The 15,221-nt window shown below is 56.2% G+C and overlaps 1 protein-coding gene across 1 annotated transcript in view; it reads right to left on the bottom strand.

Moving 5' to 3' along the window:
- Positions 1-6,740, bottom strand: part of LOC119098189 (receptor-type guanylate cyclase gcy-5-like) — a 33,025-nt gene extending 26,285 nt beyond the window's left edge. The window contains 4 exon segments of the mRNA XM_037221116.1: positions 568-662; positions 2,634-2,789; positions 3,718-3,888; positions 6,288-6,740. Of these exon segments, the coding sequence (XP_037077011.1) occupies positions 568-662; positions 2,634-2,789; positions 3,718-3,888; positions 6,288-6,475 (610 nt within the window). The 5' untranslated portion in view covers positions 6,476-6,740.
- Positions 6,741-15,221: the final 8,481 nt, after the last annotated feature.

The following is a 15,221-nucleotide window of genomic DNA, read 5'->3' as shown; positions in this document are numbered from 1 at the left end:
AAGTTTCATACGTTCGCACAGTCTTCTACACATTGGGGCAACAACTGAACAAACTAATCGGGAAAAATTTCATCGCGGCCAAGAACGGCAAGACACCCGAGTGAAAAGTCACCATCACGGTCGCTGCTTCTATGGTGATGAAAACAAACGAGCCAAGTCCAGCACATGTCATGCGTCGGATACCGTTCCATCATCATTTCAACGTCACTTCAATCATGTTCAGACGTCAGTTCAACAGAGCTTATTCGAAGAACGGTGGCATACGCCAATGTCAGGCGTGCAGTTTTGAACGTGAAGCTTCACCTCCAGGTGCGTGTGTATCTGCGTGCAAGGCTGTGTGCACGCATACGCACATACGCGCTGGTCCGTGCGTAAAGCGTTTGCTTGTAAGCGTGTGTACGTTGTGTGTGCACATGAACGTGAGTGTGTGCAAAGTGCGTGGGTGCATTAATTCGCGTGCGCGTACACGCGTATAGACATGCGTGTGAGCGAGCGGGCGAGCGAGCGCGTGTGCGTGCGTGCGCGCTCGTGCGTGAGGCGCGACGTCACGTCAGGAGCGGAACTCACCGGGCCGCGAGGCCAGCAGTACGGCACAGTGCACCCCCCTGCACCAGGGGGGCACGAACTTCCCGTCCTGGCACGGCGGCGCGTCACAGTGGTACCTGCAGGGGAAATCCGACCACTGGCGTCACCGCGCGCCAGCCGCAGTCCACCCGCGAGAGGTGAACTGATGACGGGGCGGAGAACGGCCTGACACAGCTACCGCTTGTAGCGGACCGGTGACAGACCGGTGAGAGACCGGCAGAGATGAGAGAGCCGGCGCCGATGCTGGTCTGGCGGGGGATGGGAGCACGACCGAGGCCAACCGGCGCCGGTAGGGGTCTGATGGGGGGTGGGAGTACGACCGAGGCCAACGGGCGCCGGTAGGGGTCTGATGGGGGATGGGGGCACGACCGAGGCCAACTGGCGCCGGTAGGGGTTTGATGGGGGGATGGGAGCGCGATCGAGGCCAACTGGCGCCGGTAGGGGTCTGATAGGGGATGGGAGCGCGACCGAGGCCAACTGGCGCCGGTAGGGATCTGATGGGGGATGGGAGCACGACCAAGGCCAACTGGCGCCGGTATGGGTCTGATGGGGGATGGGAGCACGACCGAGGCCAAATGGCGCCGGTATGGGTCTGATGGGGGATGGGAGCGCGACCGAGGCCAACTGGCGCCGGTAGGGGTCTGATGGGGGATGGGAGCGCGACTGAGGCCAACCGGCGCCGGTAGGGGTCTGGTGGGGGATGGGAGTACGACCTAGCCCAACTGGCGCCGGTAAGGGTCTGGTGGGAGATGGGAGTACGGCCGAGGCCAACTGGCGCCGGTAGGGACCTGGTGGGGGATGGGAGCATGACCGAGGCCAACTGGCGCCGATAAGGGTCTGGTGGGGGATGGGAGCACGACCGAGGCCAACTGGCGCCGGTAGGGGTTTGATAGGGGACGGGAGTACGACCGCCGAGTGACTTCACCATCGGAGGGCAATGCAAAGTAGTGGCTCTATGAATAATTTCTTCATATGAGAAGCCATGGGAGGAGATCGCCAGTAGTGTAAGGCGCTCTTCTTCTAACAGGCCGGGACTCAAACGGGCTATTTTGTGGGGGAAGGTTCTGTCACGTTAGCTCTCGAATCAACATAAAACCTGCGCTTGTCAGTCACAATATGCAAACATAATTTGCGTGGCTCTTTAAGTGCACACAGGCACAACAGCAAGGTAATCAAAAATGTAAATATTACCTGAAAATTATCGCGGTAGTGACAAGACGTGAAACAATATTCATTTTTGCCACCTTGTTTTCGCTTGCACTCTGATTATCTGTCATCGTTTCTGGGGCAACCGTACACACGTCGAGGACTCAGGAATCACCGCATGTTTAAACTCAGTTGTGAAACTGGCTGGCCAGACATGCGAGGTATTTCAGTATTGCTGAGCATTTTCAGAACTTTGGCCTGTCCCTTCATGCACGTGAGAGCAGGATGAACCTCAGCTGTATCAGGTTTCGCTCACCGCCGCGCAGGCAGCTGGTGGGCGGCAGTTCCGAACGAGCGGCGCGAGGCAGCTCTACTACACTGTCACTATTTCCGTCTGCACTTGGGGTTAAACGGGGATGGGGTTAAATGCGTTCCAAGCAATGACAAAATGAACGGTCCAGCAGGTAATGAAGGCGTTATAAATGTGAGCACCTCCGTGCGGTTGTAATTCGTGGTTGGGAATGAGGATGGACGAGAAGAAGATGGCGGGTTTACCCTTCCCAGCTTTGTCACGTTTAGAATTAAGAATGCGACAGCGGCCTTCGATAGGGACTGAACTGGAACACTGAAGTGGTGGACTACCCGTACTATTTTTAGGCGAAACCCTCGATACAAGACTGGTTGAACAACATAATGCAGCGTCAAGTCTGGCAGACACCAAAGGCACACTCCTATAGCTTACCCTGAAGTCCCTACATATATGCATGCTCAAATGGGCAACAGCCGCGGACCTTGCGCTCCTGTGATCAGCACGCCACGTACGACTACGCCGCATACGCCACATACGGCTATACAGCGTGATATCACTCTCCTGCAATTAGTTCAGTTGGACCATAGCTCACCTGTGAGACTCATCCATCAGGTTGTGCTCCAGGCTGGCCAGCTCGGTCTGCGTATAGTTGAAGATCTCGATAGCTTCCGAGCGGGTGAACGCTCTCCAATGATCCAGCACAACTGAGTGTGAAATAGCTACCTGCTCCTGGAAAAACCAGCCCATCCTGCAACAGAGCACAGGGCAAGCGTCGACAAAGGTAGGTGCCTGGGCGGAATGGGTGTGTCAGAAAGCGTCTGACGCATTGGCGCCCGAAAGTGGCGCAGGCATGACCTTGTGAGCGTGGAAGAGCCTCTCATTTCATGCATATGTCACGGCCGGTTTTCCACAATTTCGCGCAGGTGATTTCACCCAGGTCTTTCTAGCGATGCATCGTCCATCACCACACGAGACACGTCAGGACTGAGGTCAGTCCTGATCCCGGCTCACATAGAAGGTCGAACACGATCTCCATTCGGCATTAAGATTGTGAGTGACAACAACGCCAACCCAACACTCCACTGACGCTTCTGATCTGACCCGGATCCGAACTCAGACTTGTGCCCGACTCCCAACGCTACTGAAAGCTCGGAATCGACACATAGCAGCTCTGACAATCCGACGGTCTCTTAAGGGAATTGGACGCGCCGGTTTGTTTCACCGGAGTCCATTTTACAGACAATGTGCAAAAAATAATGCAATCTATGCACTATGTACACATACAAAGCTCCATGCCCCGCTTACCTGATGACGGACCACTGCTCCTCTTGTGAACGATCCCCGCTCCCCTGGCGACTGACCCTGCTCACCTGGTGACGAACCCCCACTCACCAGGTGACCGAACCCCGTTCCGCTAGTGACTGGACTCCGCTCCCCTGCTGACCGACTCCCGCTTCCCTGGTGACTGACCCTGCTCACCCCGGTGACTGACGCCTGCTACCCCGGTGGCGGGCCCCCGCTCCCCTCGTGACAGACTCTCTCTCCCCTGCTGACAGACCCTCGTTCCCCTGGTGGCGGACTCCCGCTGACCTGCTGACGGCCCCCCGCTCCCCTGTTGACTGATCCCCGCTCACCTGCTGACGGGCCCCCGCTCCCGTTACCTGAACCCCGCTCACCTGGTGACGGCGCCCAGCGGGCCGGCGTACATGACGTTATGCAAGAGCTCGGCATCCTGGTCGAGCTCGTAGCCTGGCGGCGCCCACGCCTCCAGGTTGATGGTGGCCGGCGGCTCGTGCAGCGGCAGCTCGGTCCGGTCGGACGCCAGCAGCACGTCCTCGTCGTTACAGCTGTCGGCAGGGGAGAGCCGCTGCTGCAGACGGCACGCGACCGATGGCGCCGAGACACGCGGGTGCTGCCGTCGGCCGAGCTTGAGCGCAGCCTGTGCAGCGACTTGGCCCGATTCGCTCGCACCACGCACCGATTATGTTATCGCGCTACGTTAGCTCCGTGATGCATGCTGGCGGTCAAAGGTGACGTCAAATAACACTCGGTCATTTGCCTCGAGAAAAGTTCGTGCCGATAAAAATGATCAAAATAGACCTTGTAGCTAAAAAATATGGTGATCAGTTCATTACCCATCCCAGCGCATGTCATTCTTGCTCATGATGAGATGACTAGCTGTCGATGCTTCGATTTCCTTTTATGCCACGCTGCTGATATGCGCAGTTTACTATGATATGCATGGAAATTAGAACCATCACGATCTAATGCCGCCAACTTGGCAAGAAAGGCCAGGGAACATTTGCATTCCAAAAAAGCTGATAGGGAGCCATATGGACGCATGTTCTTATCGAGGCTCCACGGCGCCCTCAGCTGCTGCGACTATGTGGCGTCGCGCACCCCCTCACCTTGGCAGGAAGGGCAGGTATCGCGCGAGCCACCGCTGGCCAATTCCCTTAGACTTACGATGACAGTGATGCCCCTAGGAGCGTCCAATTTCCATGTTGAGATGACAAATATGTGGCGAGGGAAGCCATTTACATGCGCAGTCCTTCGCCGTAGCAAAAGTTCATTCGTCGTGTTATGGGCACGTGCAGGAGGACCAAAACGAGCCCTAATAACATTTCAGCGGAGCAAACTAGATAACACACGTTTGATGCAAGCGTCTTTTGAAGCTCTCCGTTAGCCACATTACGCCTACGTAGCAAGAGCGTCAACGAACACGTTACTTTGTAGAATGTCGAAGGCAGTGGTAAAACCCAAGATGTGGAAATTGAATATTACGACCCGTTGATCTATCGATATTCAGCTTTATGCTTCTCATACATTTATTTTCATTTAAAAAACGACCTAAACAATAAAAGCTCGTAAGGAAGTTATGAAAAACGAAACAAATAGCTTTTGGTAGCCTCCACTCTATCATACGGATGGAGCGCTTCCAGCCGTACGTGTACGAGAAAGGCAAGGCAGAGACCACTGTCCCTCCCCATCTGGGGGGAGCTGAGACGGGCTGACAGGGGCTGAGGGGCGGGGGTCTCCCTCTTATCCGTGTACTCCAGCATTCATAATGTTGTCATTCGTACAAGCTGTACCCCAGAACAAAATTTGTTTTCTCCGCCAAACAATTTTTGGAATGCTCCTTTGATCTTGTTTAAAGCACCCAAACAACAGTTTTTGACACAGCAGTTCTCAACCGATGCTTCGTGGCACGATTTCTGACACAAAATCCCTTTTCTGAATCTTATTATTTGCATCCCACGTATGTGACACTGGAGAGAGCTAGCCCAGTGTCTTTGAAAAGGTGTGGGAGTATGAGATCCGTGCTTTTTATCCATGTGTCCGTCATCTGGGCACTCAAACACTTTGAAACGGCCCTCGCTGTCATGACCCTCGCAGTGTCGGCCCTCTCTGTGTCGGCCCTCTCTGTGTCGGCCCTCTCTGTGTCAGCCCTCTCTGTGTCGGCCCTCGCTGTGTCGACCCTCTCTGTGTCAGCCCTCTCTGTGTTGGCCCTCTCTATGTCGGCCCTCGCTGTGTCGGCCCTCTCTGTGTCGGCCCTCGCCGTGTCGGCCCTCGCTGCATCGACCCTCTCTGTGCCGGCCCTCTCTGTGTCGACCCTCTCTGTGTCGGCCTTCCTGTCCGCCCGCCCCTGTCTGTCCGTGACAGCTGTGGGCCAGTTTCGTCTGTGTGTCCGTGACGGCTGTTGGCCGCCTCTGTGCGCTGGTGCCGCTTGAGCCAGCGCCGCTGTCACCGCTGGGCGCCGGCTGGCTGGCTGAGTCAGCTGGCGCTCCACAGCCGCCGGGGCGGCCGCCAGGCGGCGCCGCGTGACGCAGATAGTGCCAGCCGGCGGCGGCCGCAGCGCCGCCGCGGCCGATGCCGCTCATTTCCACGAACGACGGGAACATGCCCGGCGCGGTGCACACCTAAGGAGTACATCCGGCAACCCGCGGGTGTGGTGCGCATCGGCAGAGGCCACCCAGAACTTCGGAAGCGAACGATGTTGACCTGCATCTGAAATCTCGTTGTGCTGCATCGCACTCCACTGACAGACGACGACTGTGCTCTTACAGCGTGTGAGTAATGCACCGTTAACTTTTGTGGCGCCAAATCCCGGCTATCTTTGGCGACATGCCTGTCACCCGAACACCAAAATGCTGTCAGCCAGGGTTTTAACGCCAAGGAAAGCCTCAAGTCCGGCCACGAGACTTTATAAGCCCGCTCTCAGGCGGATGCGCGCGCTGGGACCCACCTGGGACACTGGGAGAGGGCCAGGATGTATGCCGTCATGTTGTAGTGGTCCGGCAGGTAGACCAGACGGACGCGAACGTAGCCGAGGACGTCCTCCAGAAACAGCTTGAAGATCCAGGCGATCAGCTGGGAGCTGGGCCGACTCGACACCTGCAGGCGGATATCCAGCTCCTCCTCGTTCCACTGCATGTGTCGCACCGTCGGCGCTGAAGCACACCGGCGGCACAGTGACGTCACTACATCACGCCGGCGTCACGGTGACGTCACTACATCACAACGGCGTTACGGTAACGTCACTCTACATCACACCGACGTCGCGGTGACGTCACTTCGCACAGGCGTCACGGTGGCGTCACTACATCGCACCGGCTCACGGTGACGTCACTTCATCACACCGGCGTCGTGGTGACGTCACCATATCACGCCGGCGTCATGGTGACGTCACTACATCACACGGGTGTCACTGTGCCATCACTTCACCACACAGACGTGGCGGGAGTGTCACAGCAACACACGGATGTCACGCCACTCAAATACACGAACGTCAAGTAAACCCACCGAAACACAAAACCGTCAAAGTGATGCCAATCCAACACACAGACGTGACATTAACATCGCCGGCCCGCCACAGCGCTGACCAGAAGTCACGCAAGCTCTGTCCCATTACCAGCCGACGCGCGGGCGTGCCATGCATAAAGACAATGTTGCTGAAAACGCCTGACCGGCCGCAGGATTTCACAAAGAAAATATATCATATGCCGGCTAGGCAATAGAGAATGGAGATCAGGCCTGTGTTTCTTATAGCCAACGCCCACTTGTGAGCTGTCCCGCAGTCTCCGCCCTTCTCATCAGGGTGGAGGCAGGCGACGCCACACGGCCTCAGCAGCTGAGTGCGCGTTAAAGCTCCAATAACAGCTCGTGAGCTGGTGATACGCATAGGCTTTGAAAGGTCTACATCCCATAGCAGGCTTCGTACCAAGGGTTTAAGCTGATTAAAAAGAAGAGCTTGATGGAATGCCTTAACACTAAAATTAATCTAGACTAACGCATATTTGGACACTTTGACGATTGTTTGTGTGCCGAGCGTGCTTTCCTTGCATTCAATCGTTTTCATGCCTCGCTGCTGCATGTCACACTGCCTTTTGGAGACATTGTGAGATTGAACATGAGCGACATCTCTCGACAACGTCTCTTAAAAAACACGACAGTTGAGCCTTGTTCTAGCTCTCGGAGTGGCCTACACACTAAGAGGTTCACTTCTCAGCTACCCCATTACCCCTGCCACAAAGCGCACTCCGTCCCGGTCCACCAGCAGCTCCCACACGCCGCTGTGTGAGCCTAGCTCAGCAACCCCCGGGGTAAGCGCTCAGCACCCATACGCCGCTGTGTGGGTATGGGTGCTGGGTAAGCGCTTCTTCCTCAGCAGCCCCAGGGGTAAGCGCTCTCTGTGCCTCCCCAGGTGACAACGCCTCACCCTCTCAGTGGCCCTAACGCAGCAAGGTCAGCGGGTTAAATGATGGGGTGGTTAACCCCTTCGGCTCCCACGTGCGGGGAGGGGCAGATTTAAACTCCGGTGATCTGATGGCCCCTGCGCGCTGTACGCCAGCGACCTCTGTCGTCGCTGGCGTCCCATAAATGGGTGAGCGACGACGCGCGTCGCGTTCCCTAAAGCAACAAACAATCACACAACAGGGCCTCAGCCTCTCGGCAGCTCTCGCGAGACACTGCCAGGACCTCTCAGTCGTGTCCACATTTCCGCGTCTGGCCTCTCAATGGCTCCAAACATCACCTCTCACAGTGGTTCCAGACGTCGCTACCCGAGCCCTCTCAGCCTCCCCTCCCCCCACGCTCACATGTCACCGACTGACTACTGGCCTCGGGGGCAGCTCTTCGCGTTCTCAGGCGGGTCACGTTGGGGCCTCTCGGGCAGCCTCCAGACGGCATCGTCCCAGCCTTAGCCTTTCCTTACCTTAGCCTTTCAGTAGATCCGTAAGTCACTATTTAAGCCCTCAGTAGGTCCCTAACGTCACCATCTCAGCCTTTCAGTAGGTCCGTAAGTCACTATTTGAGCCTCTCAGTAGGTACCTAACGTCACCATCTTAGCCCTTCAGTAGGCCTGTAAGTCATTATTTGAGCCCCTAAGTGGGTCCCTAACGTCGCCATTTTAGCCCTTCAGTAGGCCTGTAAGTCATTATTTGAGGCCCTCAGTGGGTCCCTAACGTCGCCATCTTAGCCCTTCAATAGGTCCGTAATTCACTATTTGAGCCTCTCAGCAGCCCCCAGATGTCACCGTCTGGGCCTCTCGGTGAGCCGCGTGAACGCCCCCGTCCCAGCCAGGATAGCCCGACGTTACGCCCCTGAGCGGGCCGCCGCCGCATTCCAAGGCGGGCCTCACTGGCACCCCGCGACAGCCATCTTATCACCAGAGCAACGGGGCGCAGCCGACACACGACACACTGACTGCAGTCGCCACGCTGACCTGACCTAGCCTGACACGCTGACCTGACGCTGACCTGACACTGGCACGACAATGACCTGACACTGACCTAGCCTGGCATGCTGTCCTGGCAGTGACCTGACAGTGACCTGACAGTGACCTGACACTGACCTGGCACTGACCTAGCCTGACATGCTCGCCTGACACTGACCTGACACTGACTTGACACTGATCTCACGGCTACATTGACAGCTGCAGCCCACACATTGACCTGACCTGACTGGCCGGGCACGGCTGCACAGACAGCTGCAGCCCACTCGCTGAACTAAACTGACAGACACACTGACGCAAGACCGTGGAGAAGATGATGAGAGCAGTTGCACAGGATAAGGAAGGCCTGTCCCCTGTCACACGCTACGAGGCTATAAGGGAAATCATCTGCGGTTGTATGGGTACCGCAATGCCCGCTGCCAATAGCAAAGACAATTTACAGCTGATGAATGATGATTATTCAAGTCATGATTGAACATAATCTAACAGCCTGAACTAATCGATGCGCTTTAGCCCTCTCGGCTTTCCCAGAACAGTGATCTCGGGCGCAAAATCCTCACGTCAACCATAATCGCCATCAATCCACCTAAACACCACCGAGGTCCAAAATCCACATGCACAAAACCCACAATAAGCACTTGCACAATGCCCTATCCACAGATATTCCAAACCACAGCTTGCATCCTTCGACTCAGATAGTCACAAATTGTCACCAAACACGACTTGAAGCAGCGACGGCAGCGCAGTGGCCTTGGCTTTCGCCAGTTCTGCGGCATTTCCGGCCTGTCTGTGTGGCGGCGCCACTAGCAGACCGGCCTCGGCGCATCCGGCGGCGAGGCTGGCGCGCAGCGCGCATTACTGCGCAGCAGCTGTCACCGCTGCCGCACTCGATGACACTTTGTGTACTTAAGAGGGGCCCGCGCCCACAATAATGCAGCATTTCAGCATTGAAACCATGGCGAGGCGTGCAAAGATACATGGCTTTAACAAGCCCCACAGTTACCGTGTGAGCACCAGCTCTTATAGTTAAGTGACGCTCCCGTTTTTGAGGCCTTGGAAGAGCGGCGGAACGCTGTCGTGGCGTCTAGGAGCCGGAGGGATTCAGTTGACATCGGAGAGGTCGCGAAGATGTGTCGTGGGGGGACCCAGTTAACGTCGGAGAGATCACGGGATCCCAGCCGACGAAGATGTGTCGAAGGGGATGCAGTAAACATCGGAGAGGTCACGGGATCCCAGCCGACGAAAATGTGTCGAGGGGATGCAGTCAACATCGGAGAGGTCGCGGGATTCCGACCGACGAAGATGTGTCGAGGAGAGACCCAGTAAACATCGGAGAGGTCACGGGATCCCGGCCGACGAAGATGTGTTGAATACGCACAGGCAGATTTAAATCACCCTGTTCAGAAAAGCCGCGGCGAGATAGTCGGCATGGGTCACCTCACGCAGTGCACTAAATGATCATACAGCAATAACAAGCATGGTGCAGCCTTGCATCTATTCACAAGCCCTCGCCCAAACCCCCAACCCCCACCCCCCAAACACACACTATCTCCACCACACACAGATCTTTATAATTCTCTCGACCTTCAAAATTAGACACCAAAAATTTGCTCAGATACTAAAAAACACAAAAACTCGTCAAAAACCCAAGACCAGTCTTAGCCAACTGCTTTTGGAGTTCATCTGGCCTTCCACCCCAGCAATGTCTATGACGTTCTACTCGCGGTTACACGGCGCCCTAGTCTGACAGTCTCTTTGGTCTGGCAGCCGATAGTCTGACAGTCTCTGGTCATGCAGTCATTAGCCTGAAAGTTCCTGGTCTGGCTGCCCCTGGCCGGACAGAACCTTATCCGACGGTCCCTGGTCTCTCACTCCGTGGTCTACAGTAACTGGTCTTACGGTGTCTCGCCTGACAAACCCTAATTAGACAGACGTTGGCATGACAGTTCCTGGCATGGCGGTCCCTGGTTTGACACCTCTGGTCCAACAGCCCAGCTCTGAACGGCACCTGATCCAACAGTGCTCTATCAGACTGTCCCATATCTGACGGTTCCTGATATGACGGCCCCGGATCTGACGTTCCCTAGTTTAGCAGCCGCCGATTTGGCGATCACTGGTGTGACTTCCCTGTTCTGGCGGTCGGCGCCATTTGAGAGGGCACCGCCGCGCCGGCCGGGCCGCAACACCCAGACGCCGTCCGGCCGGCGGTCCGACGCCAGATAAACAAACGGAGCGAGCGGCGGGGCCACGCATCCGAGCGCCGGCCCGCCGCGCGCCGCTGCAGGCCGAGCCTTAGCAGGGCATCCCGGCCCCGGTCCCAGTCCCGGCCCCGGCCCCAGGCTCGGCCCGGCCAGAGCCCCAGCCCCGGGGCCCCAGCTGCGGCCCCGGCCCCGGAGCCCCAGCTGCGGCCACGGCCCCAGCCCCGGCCCCGGCCCCGGCCCCGGCCCCGGCCAGAGCCCCGACCAGAGCCCCGGCCCCGGGGCCCCATCTGCGACCCGGCCCCCGGCCCCGGCCCCGGCCCCGATCTCGGCTCCGACTCCGGCCCGCTCCGATTTTTTCCAGGCTGCAACTGCACAAACACTTACAAGCGCGCGCTCACAGCCACTTCCCAGACCACATGCACCGGTGGCACCTCACTGACTGCAAGCGCATTACTGTATTCTGCTTCGTGTTTTCCTGCAGCAGTACTGCAATACAAAAATCCCTTCCGTTGGCAGACTACAACTCCGGATCTTTCGCACACCAATTTTGCAAGCGACAGAACAACATTGGCGGGGCGATCGAATCAGTGTCATATATGATACTCCCCAGTCGGGTGTGGAATCTTTTCAGTACAAGTTACTGGAGGAACTGTGTAGGTGAAACTCCCGAAACTTTACCACAAAATACGCGAAAAACGAGTTTATCCTACGATTTAGCCCACTTGGAAAGCCAAGGTTGGATACAGGGCTGGAGCACCCCTCTCCTACCATAACTAAACAAGAAACTTTACCCCGATCACTGCTTCCAGGGCATGGTTGAGCACTCCAATGTTCATACGCCACATCATAGTGTGGTTGTACTCACTAATGGAGTTTCCATGGAGACGCATCAAATGTACCGATCAATGACACTTCAGTCTCCCACGGATCGCGCAGTGGCGACGCACGGACGCACCACACCGCCTGTTGTACGGCCTCGTTTCACCGCCGCTGCCTGCACCTACGTCTCCACGTGCACCACCAGCTACGCTGAGCACCACCGAATCCACAGCTGAACAATACCCCGGCAGAGTGTACATCCGGCCTCCTCGCTAGAATACCAGGACCGGGCGGCTGCACGGTGACCGCTGCAGAGGCTGGGGCGAGGGCTGGGGCGAGGCCGGGGGCAGGCCGGGGGCAGGCCGGGGGCAGGCCCGGGGCGGCGGGGGGCCGCCGGGCTCCACCGAGCCCGTCCGGCACGGCTGTCGCCATGGCCACTAACGCTGGACTTGGGGCACTCCGGCGGACGCAGTGCAGTGGGGCCGGGTCCCGGGTGCGGCGCGTGGCTCTGGTCACCGCCGGAGAGGCCGAGCGCGGCCGCCACTGCTCGCCCGCCCACCGATGGGCGTCGCGAGGCCGTGGCACGGCGGTGTGCCACACCAACCCGAATATGGCAAAACAGGATCGCTGAAGACAGAAATAATCATCGGCTTGGTCTAAGTTGGTCGAGTCAATACTGTCTTTTCTCTGATTTCATTAAGGTAAGTCAGCGTGAGAATTTCGTGATTCGGCGGCACTTAGTCAACCCAGATACTGCGCTATGGTGACGGTTTCTGATCATCCCAGTCGGAGGAACATCGATTGGCACAAACGCTGCGCAAAATCCGTCTGCGATTACGTGCTGCAAAGCCCCAGTTGGGCTTCGAGCAGCGTCTTTGTCTTATGGAGACACGTGGAGCAAGCCCTGCAGACCGATGCACGCAGACTGGCCAATGCCGTCGATGTTCGTCGACTCCTCCTCCACTGACCCCGGAGCTGCAGTACACCATCAATACACCAGGGGCATCCTTCCAACACTACACTGGCCGCGCAATGCGTCACGACTCTGTTGTGCCACACACGACCACTCCGTCTTGCGACTCGTACCTGCACCACACCACGCAACGCGTCACCATCACGCCACGTTACGTTTTATCGCCACACCATCTCGAAGGCCATGACGTGGCGCAATGGCACACACTATCGTACCACGCCGAGGGGAAACCAGTTTTTTAGGCAAATCTCGGGGAAGATTTGACCACCTTTTTCTGCTCAGACTCCCGACCAACGTTACGAAATTACATCCCCGCCCATGACTGATCACGGTCGTTCTTCGCATAGATCTAAAAAGTCACTATTGGCCGACAAGGCTTTTATGCAAACCAAACACCCGAAAGACTGCGATGTCTGTGCGGTGGCATGTGTCTGTGATGTTTGTACAGTGACATGTGTCTGCGATGTCCGTACAGTGGCATGTATCTGCGGTGTCTGTACAGTAGCATGTGTCTGCGCGCCACACGCTAGCCTCACACCACGCATGGGGCAACGACGAGCCTTCGGCCAGGACACCGAACCATCTCAGCAGCGTCTCAACTCGCTGGAACACTTGCAGTAACTTCAGGGTCCACATCATCAGCTGCAGGTGCAACAGCGGTAGCGACCACAGTACACCCGCGATCGCATTTGGGAGCGGGCAGCTCCGACAAGGCAACCATCTTGGAACCTGGCCACCTGTCGAAATGATCTCCCTTGCGCTCTGTTCAAACGAACACTTTTTGTGTAGATCGGACTCGTGTGCATAGACCCCGGTGATAGCTAACAACTGCACAGCTGCTTGCGTTGCGCTTTTCCTGAATGCGTTATGTCTTTCGACAGCTGTCGCCGTGCATACGGGATATCCCCTTCTCTCCCGATTCTCGTCTGGTCACGCTGCTCATTCCTTCAAAGAAGAGGATCCCGAGGTATTTTGATTGCATACTTGAAAACCAAGCACGCGACCTATTTCCGTCATACCTTCTTTTAGACAATACGCGGTAGTTTATCGATTGCAGTTTGCTTCCAGCCTGCATATTTAAGATGCCTTTACCAGATATTTGTACCTTGCATGGAATTGCTTATATTGTGACGATCAAGGTATCTTGGATCTCAATTTAGGCACTCTTGGCTTTGTATCATGCGTCACACCTTATCTCATATCGTCACCATGATCACCGACTTTTGATTCGCGTTTGACGCGCGTAGAGAGCGCCCGAGAACAGACCATCATAATTTGCCAGCTCCTTGCTGCATCGCTTCGCCATAGGCTCCAAATGTACGGCATAGCGGTCGATATTCCGGTGCGCGGTACCCCTGCATCTGCTGGTGACGTCCTATCTGCTTGACCGGATGCGGATAGCACGTCTTTGTTGGAGCGACCAAAATTTGCTGAAGAGAATGACCGTCTCGTCCTTGAGGGTCATCAGAAAAGAAAAACAAGCTTAAGCAGCGCACGCTGGACATGACCATGCCATCGACTGTTTTCGTTGGGATGAGCTGGCAGTATCATGATCTGGCGAAAAACAGGGTTCCGGCGCGTTGCATCACACTCGGCATGACGTCACACTCGGTGTGACGTCACATCCGACCGATCAATGGCCGAACACAGCGGACGGGCGTCAGAACATTGGTCGTTGGCGTTGTCAATCGTGGCCACGTGACACCTCCGCTTTCATACAATTGTCCTATTTTTTGATGCTTCGGTGGATTTATAACATTCAACCTTAGAAATAAGAGCGTGTCATGCCAAAATAATATTATGGGCGCAATATCCGTCTGCACAGTTATCTGGATACATCACTCCATAACCCCATACGAAGTAAAACGTTTCTGTTAAGCTAACGCGTCAAGATGCCATAAACGAATCGCAGCAGGTCATTCGAGGTCTCACATATGTTTTATTGATGAGCTTGCTGCGAGGATGACTAGGGCCATCAGAATGTATCAGTGTCGGCTTTACTCCGCGCAATGTTCAGCCGCCTAACTGCGCACACCGGCTTCTTCGTGGAAGTAAACATTTCTAAATGACTTAATCATGGTCCTGGCCGACAACTACATGTTATGCTGTCTGCTGAAGCCCGACGCAAGCATTTCACTGGCGGCGTGATAACCGCTGCAACGTGGGTTCTGGAGGACTGGAGGAGGCACGCTTGGTTGTCGAATAGCGGCCCCTAAAACTAAAGCTGCATGCGTACCAACACGTCGCGAGAGGTAAAACGAAACCCGAAGCAACCATACGGCTACCAGAAAGACCATTTATGTCTTCTCGCGCACATCGGTGTCATTTGTATAAAAAAAACGCTGCGCACACCGCCGTGCACCCTTGTATGAGGCGTCAGCGACTACAGTGGACACGAGCTCAGGGGCCAAGGAGCAGCTGGGATTCCAGTGCAAGACCCGCCTTACCTGGGTC

This window comes from Pollicipes pollicipes, unplaced genomic scaffold (genome assembly GCF_011947565.3).
Source record: "Pollicipes pollicipes isolate AB1234 unplaced genomic scaffold, Ppol_2.1 Scaffold_4740;HRSCAF=5597_pilon_pilon_pilon, whole genome shotgun sequence".
Lineage (NCBI taxonomy): Eukaryota > Metazoa > Arthropoda > Thecostraca > Pollicipedomorpha > Pollicipedidae > Pollicipes > Pollicipes pollicipes.
Note: the sequence above shows the minus strand (reverse complement) of the source record. Positions and strands in the feature narration are given on the sequence as shown.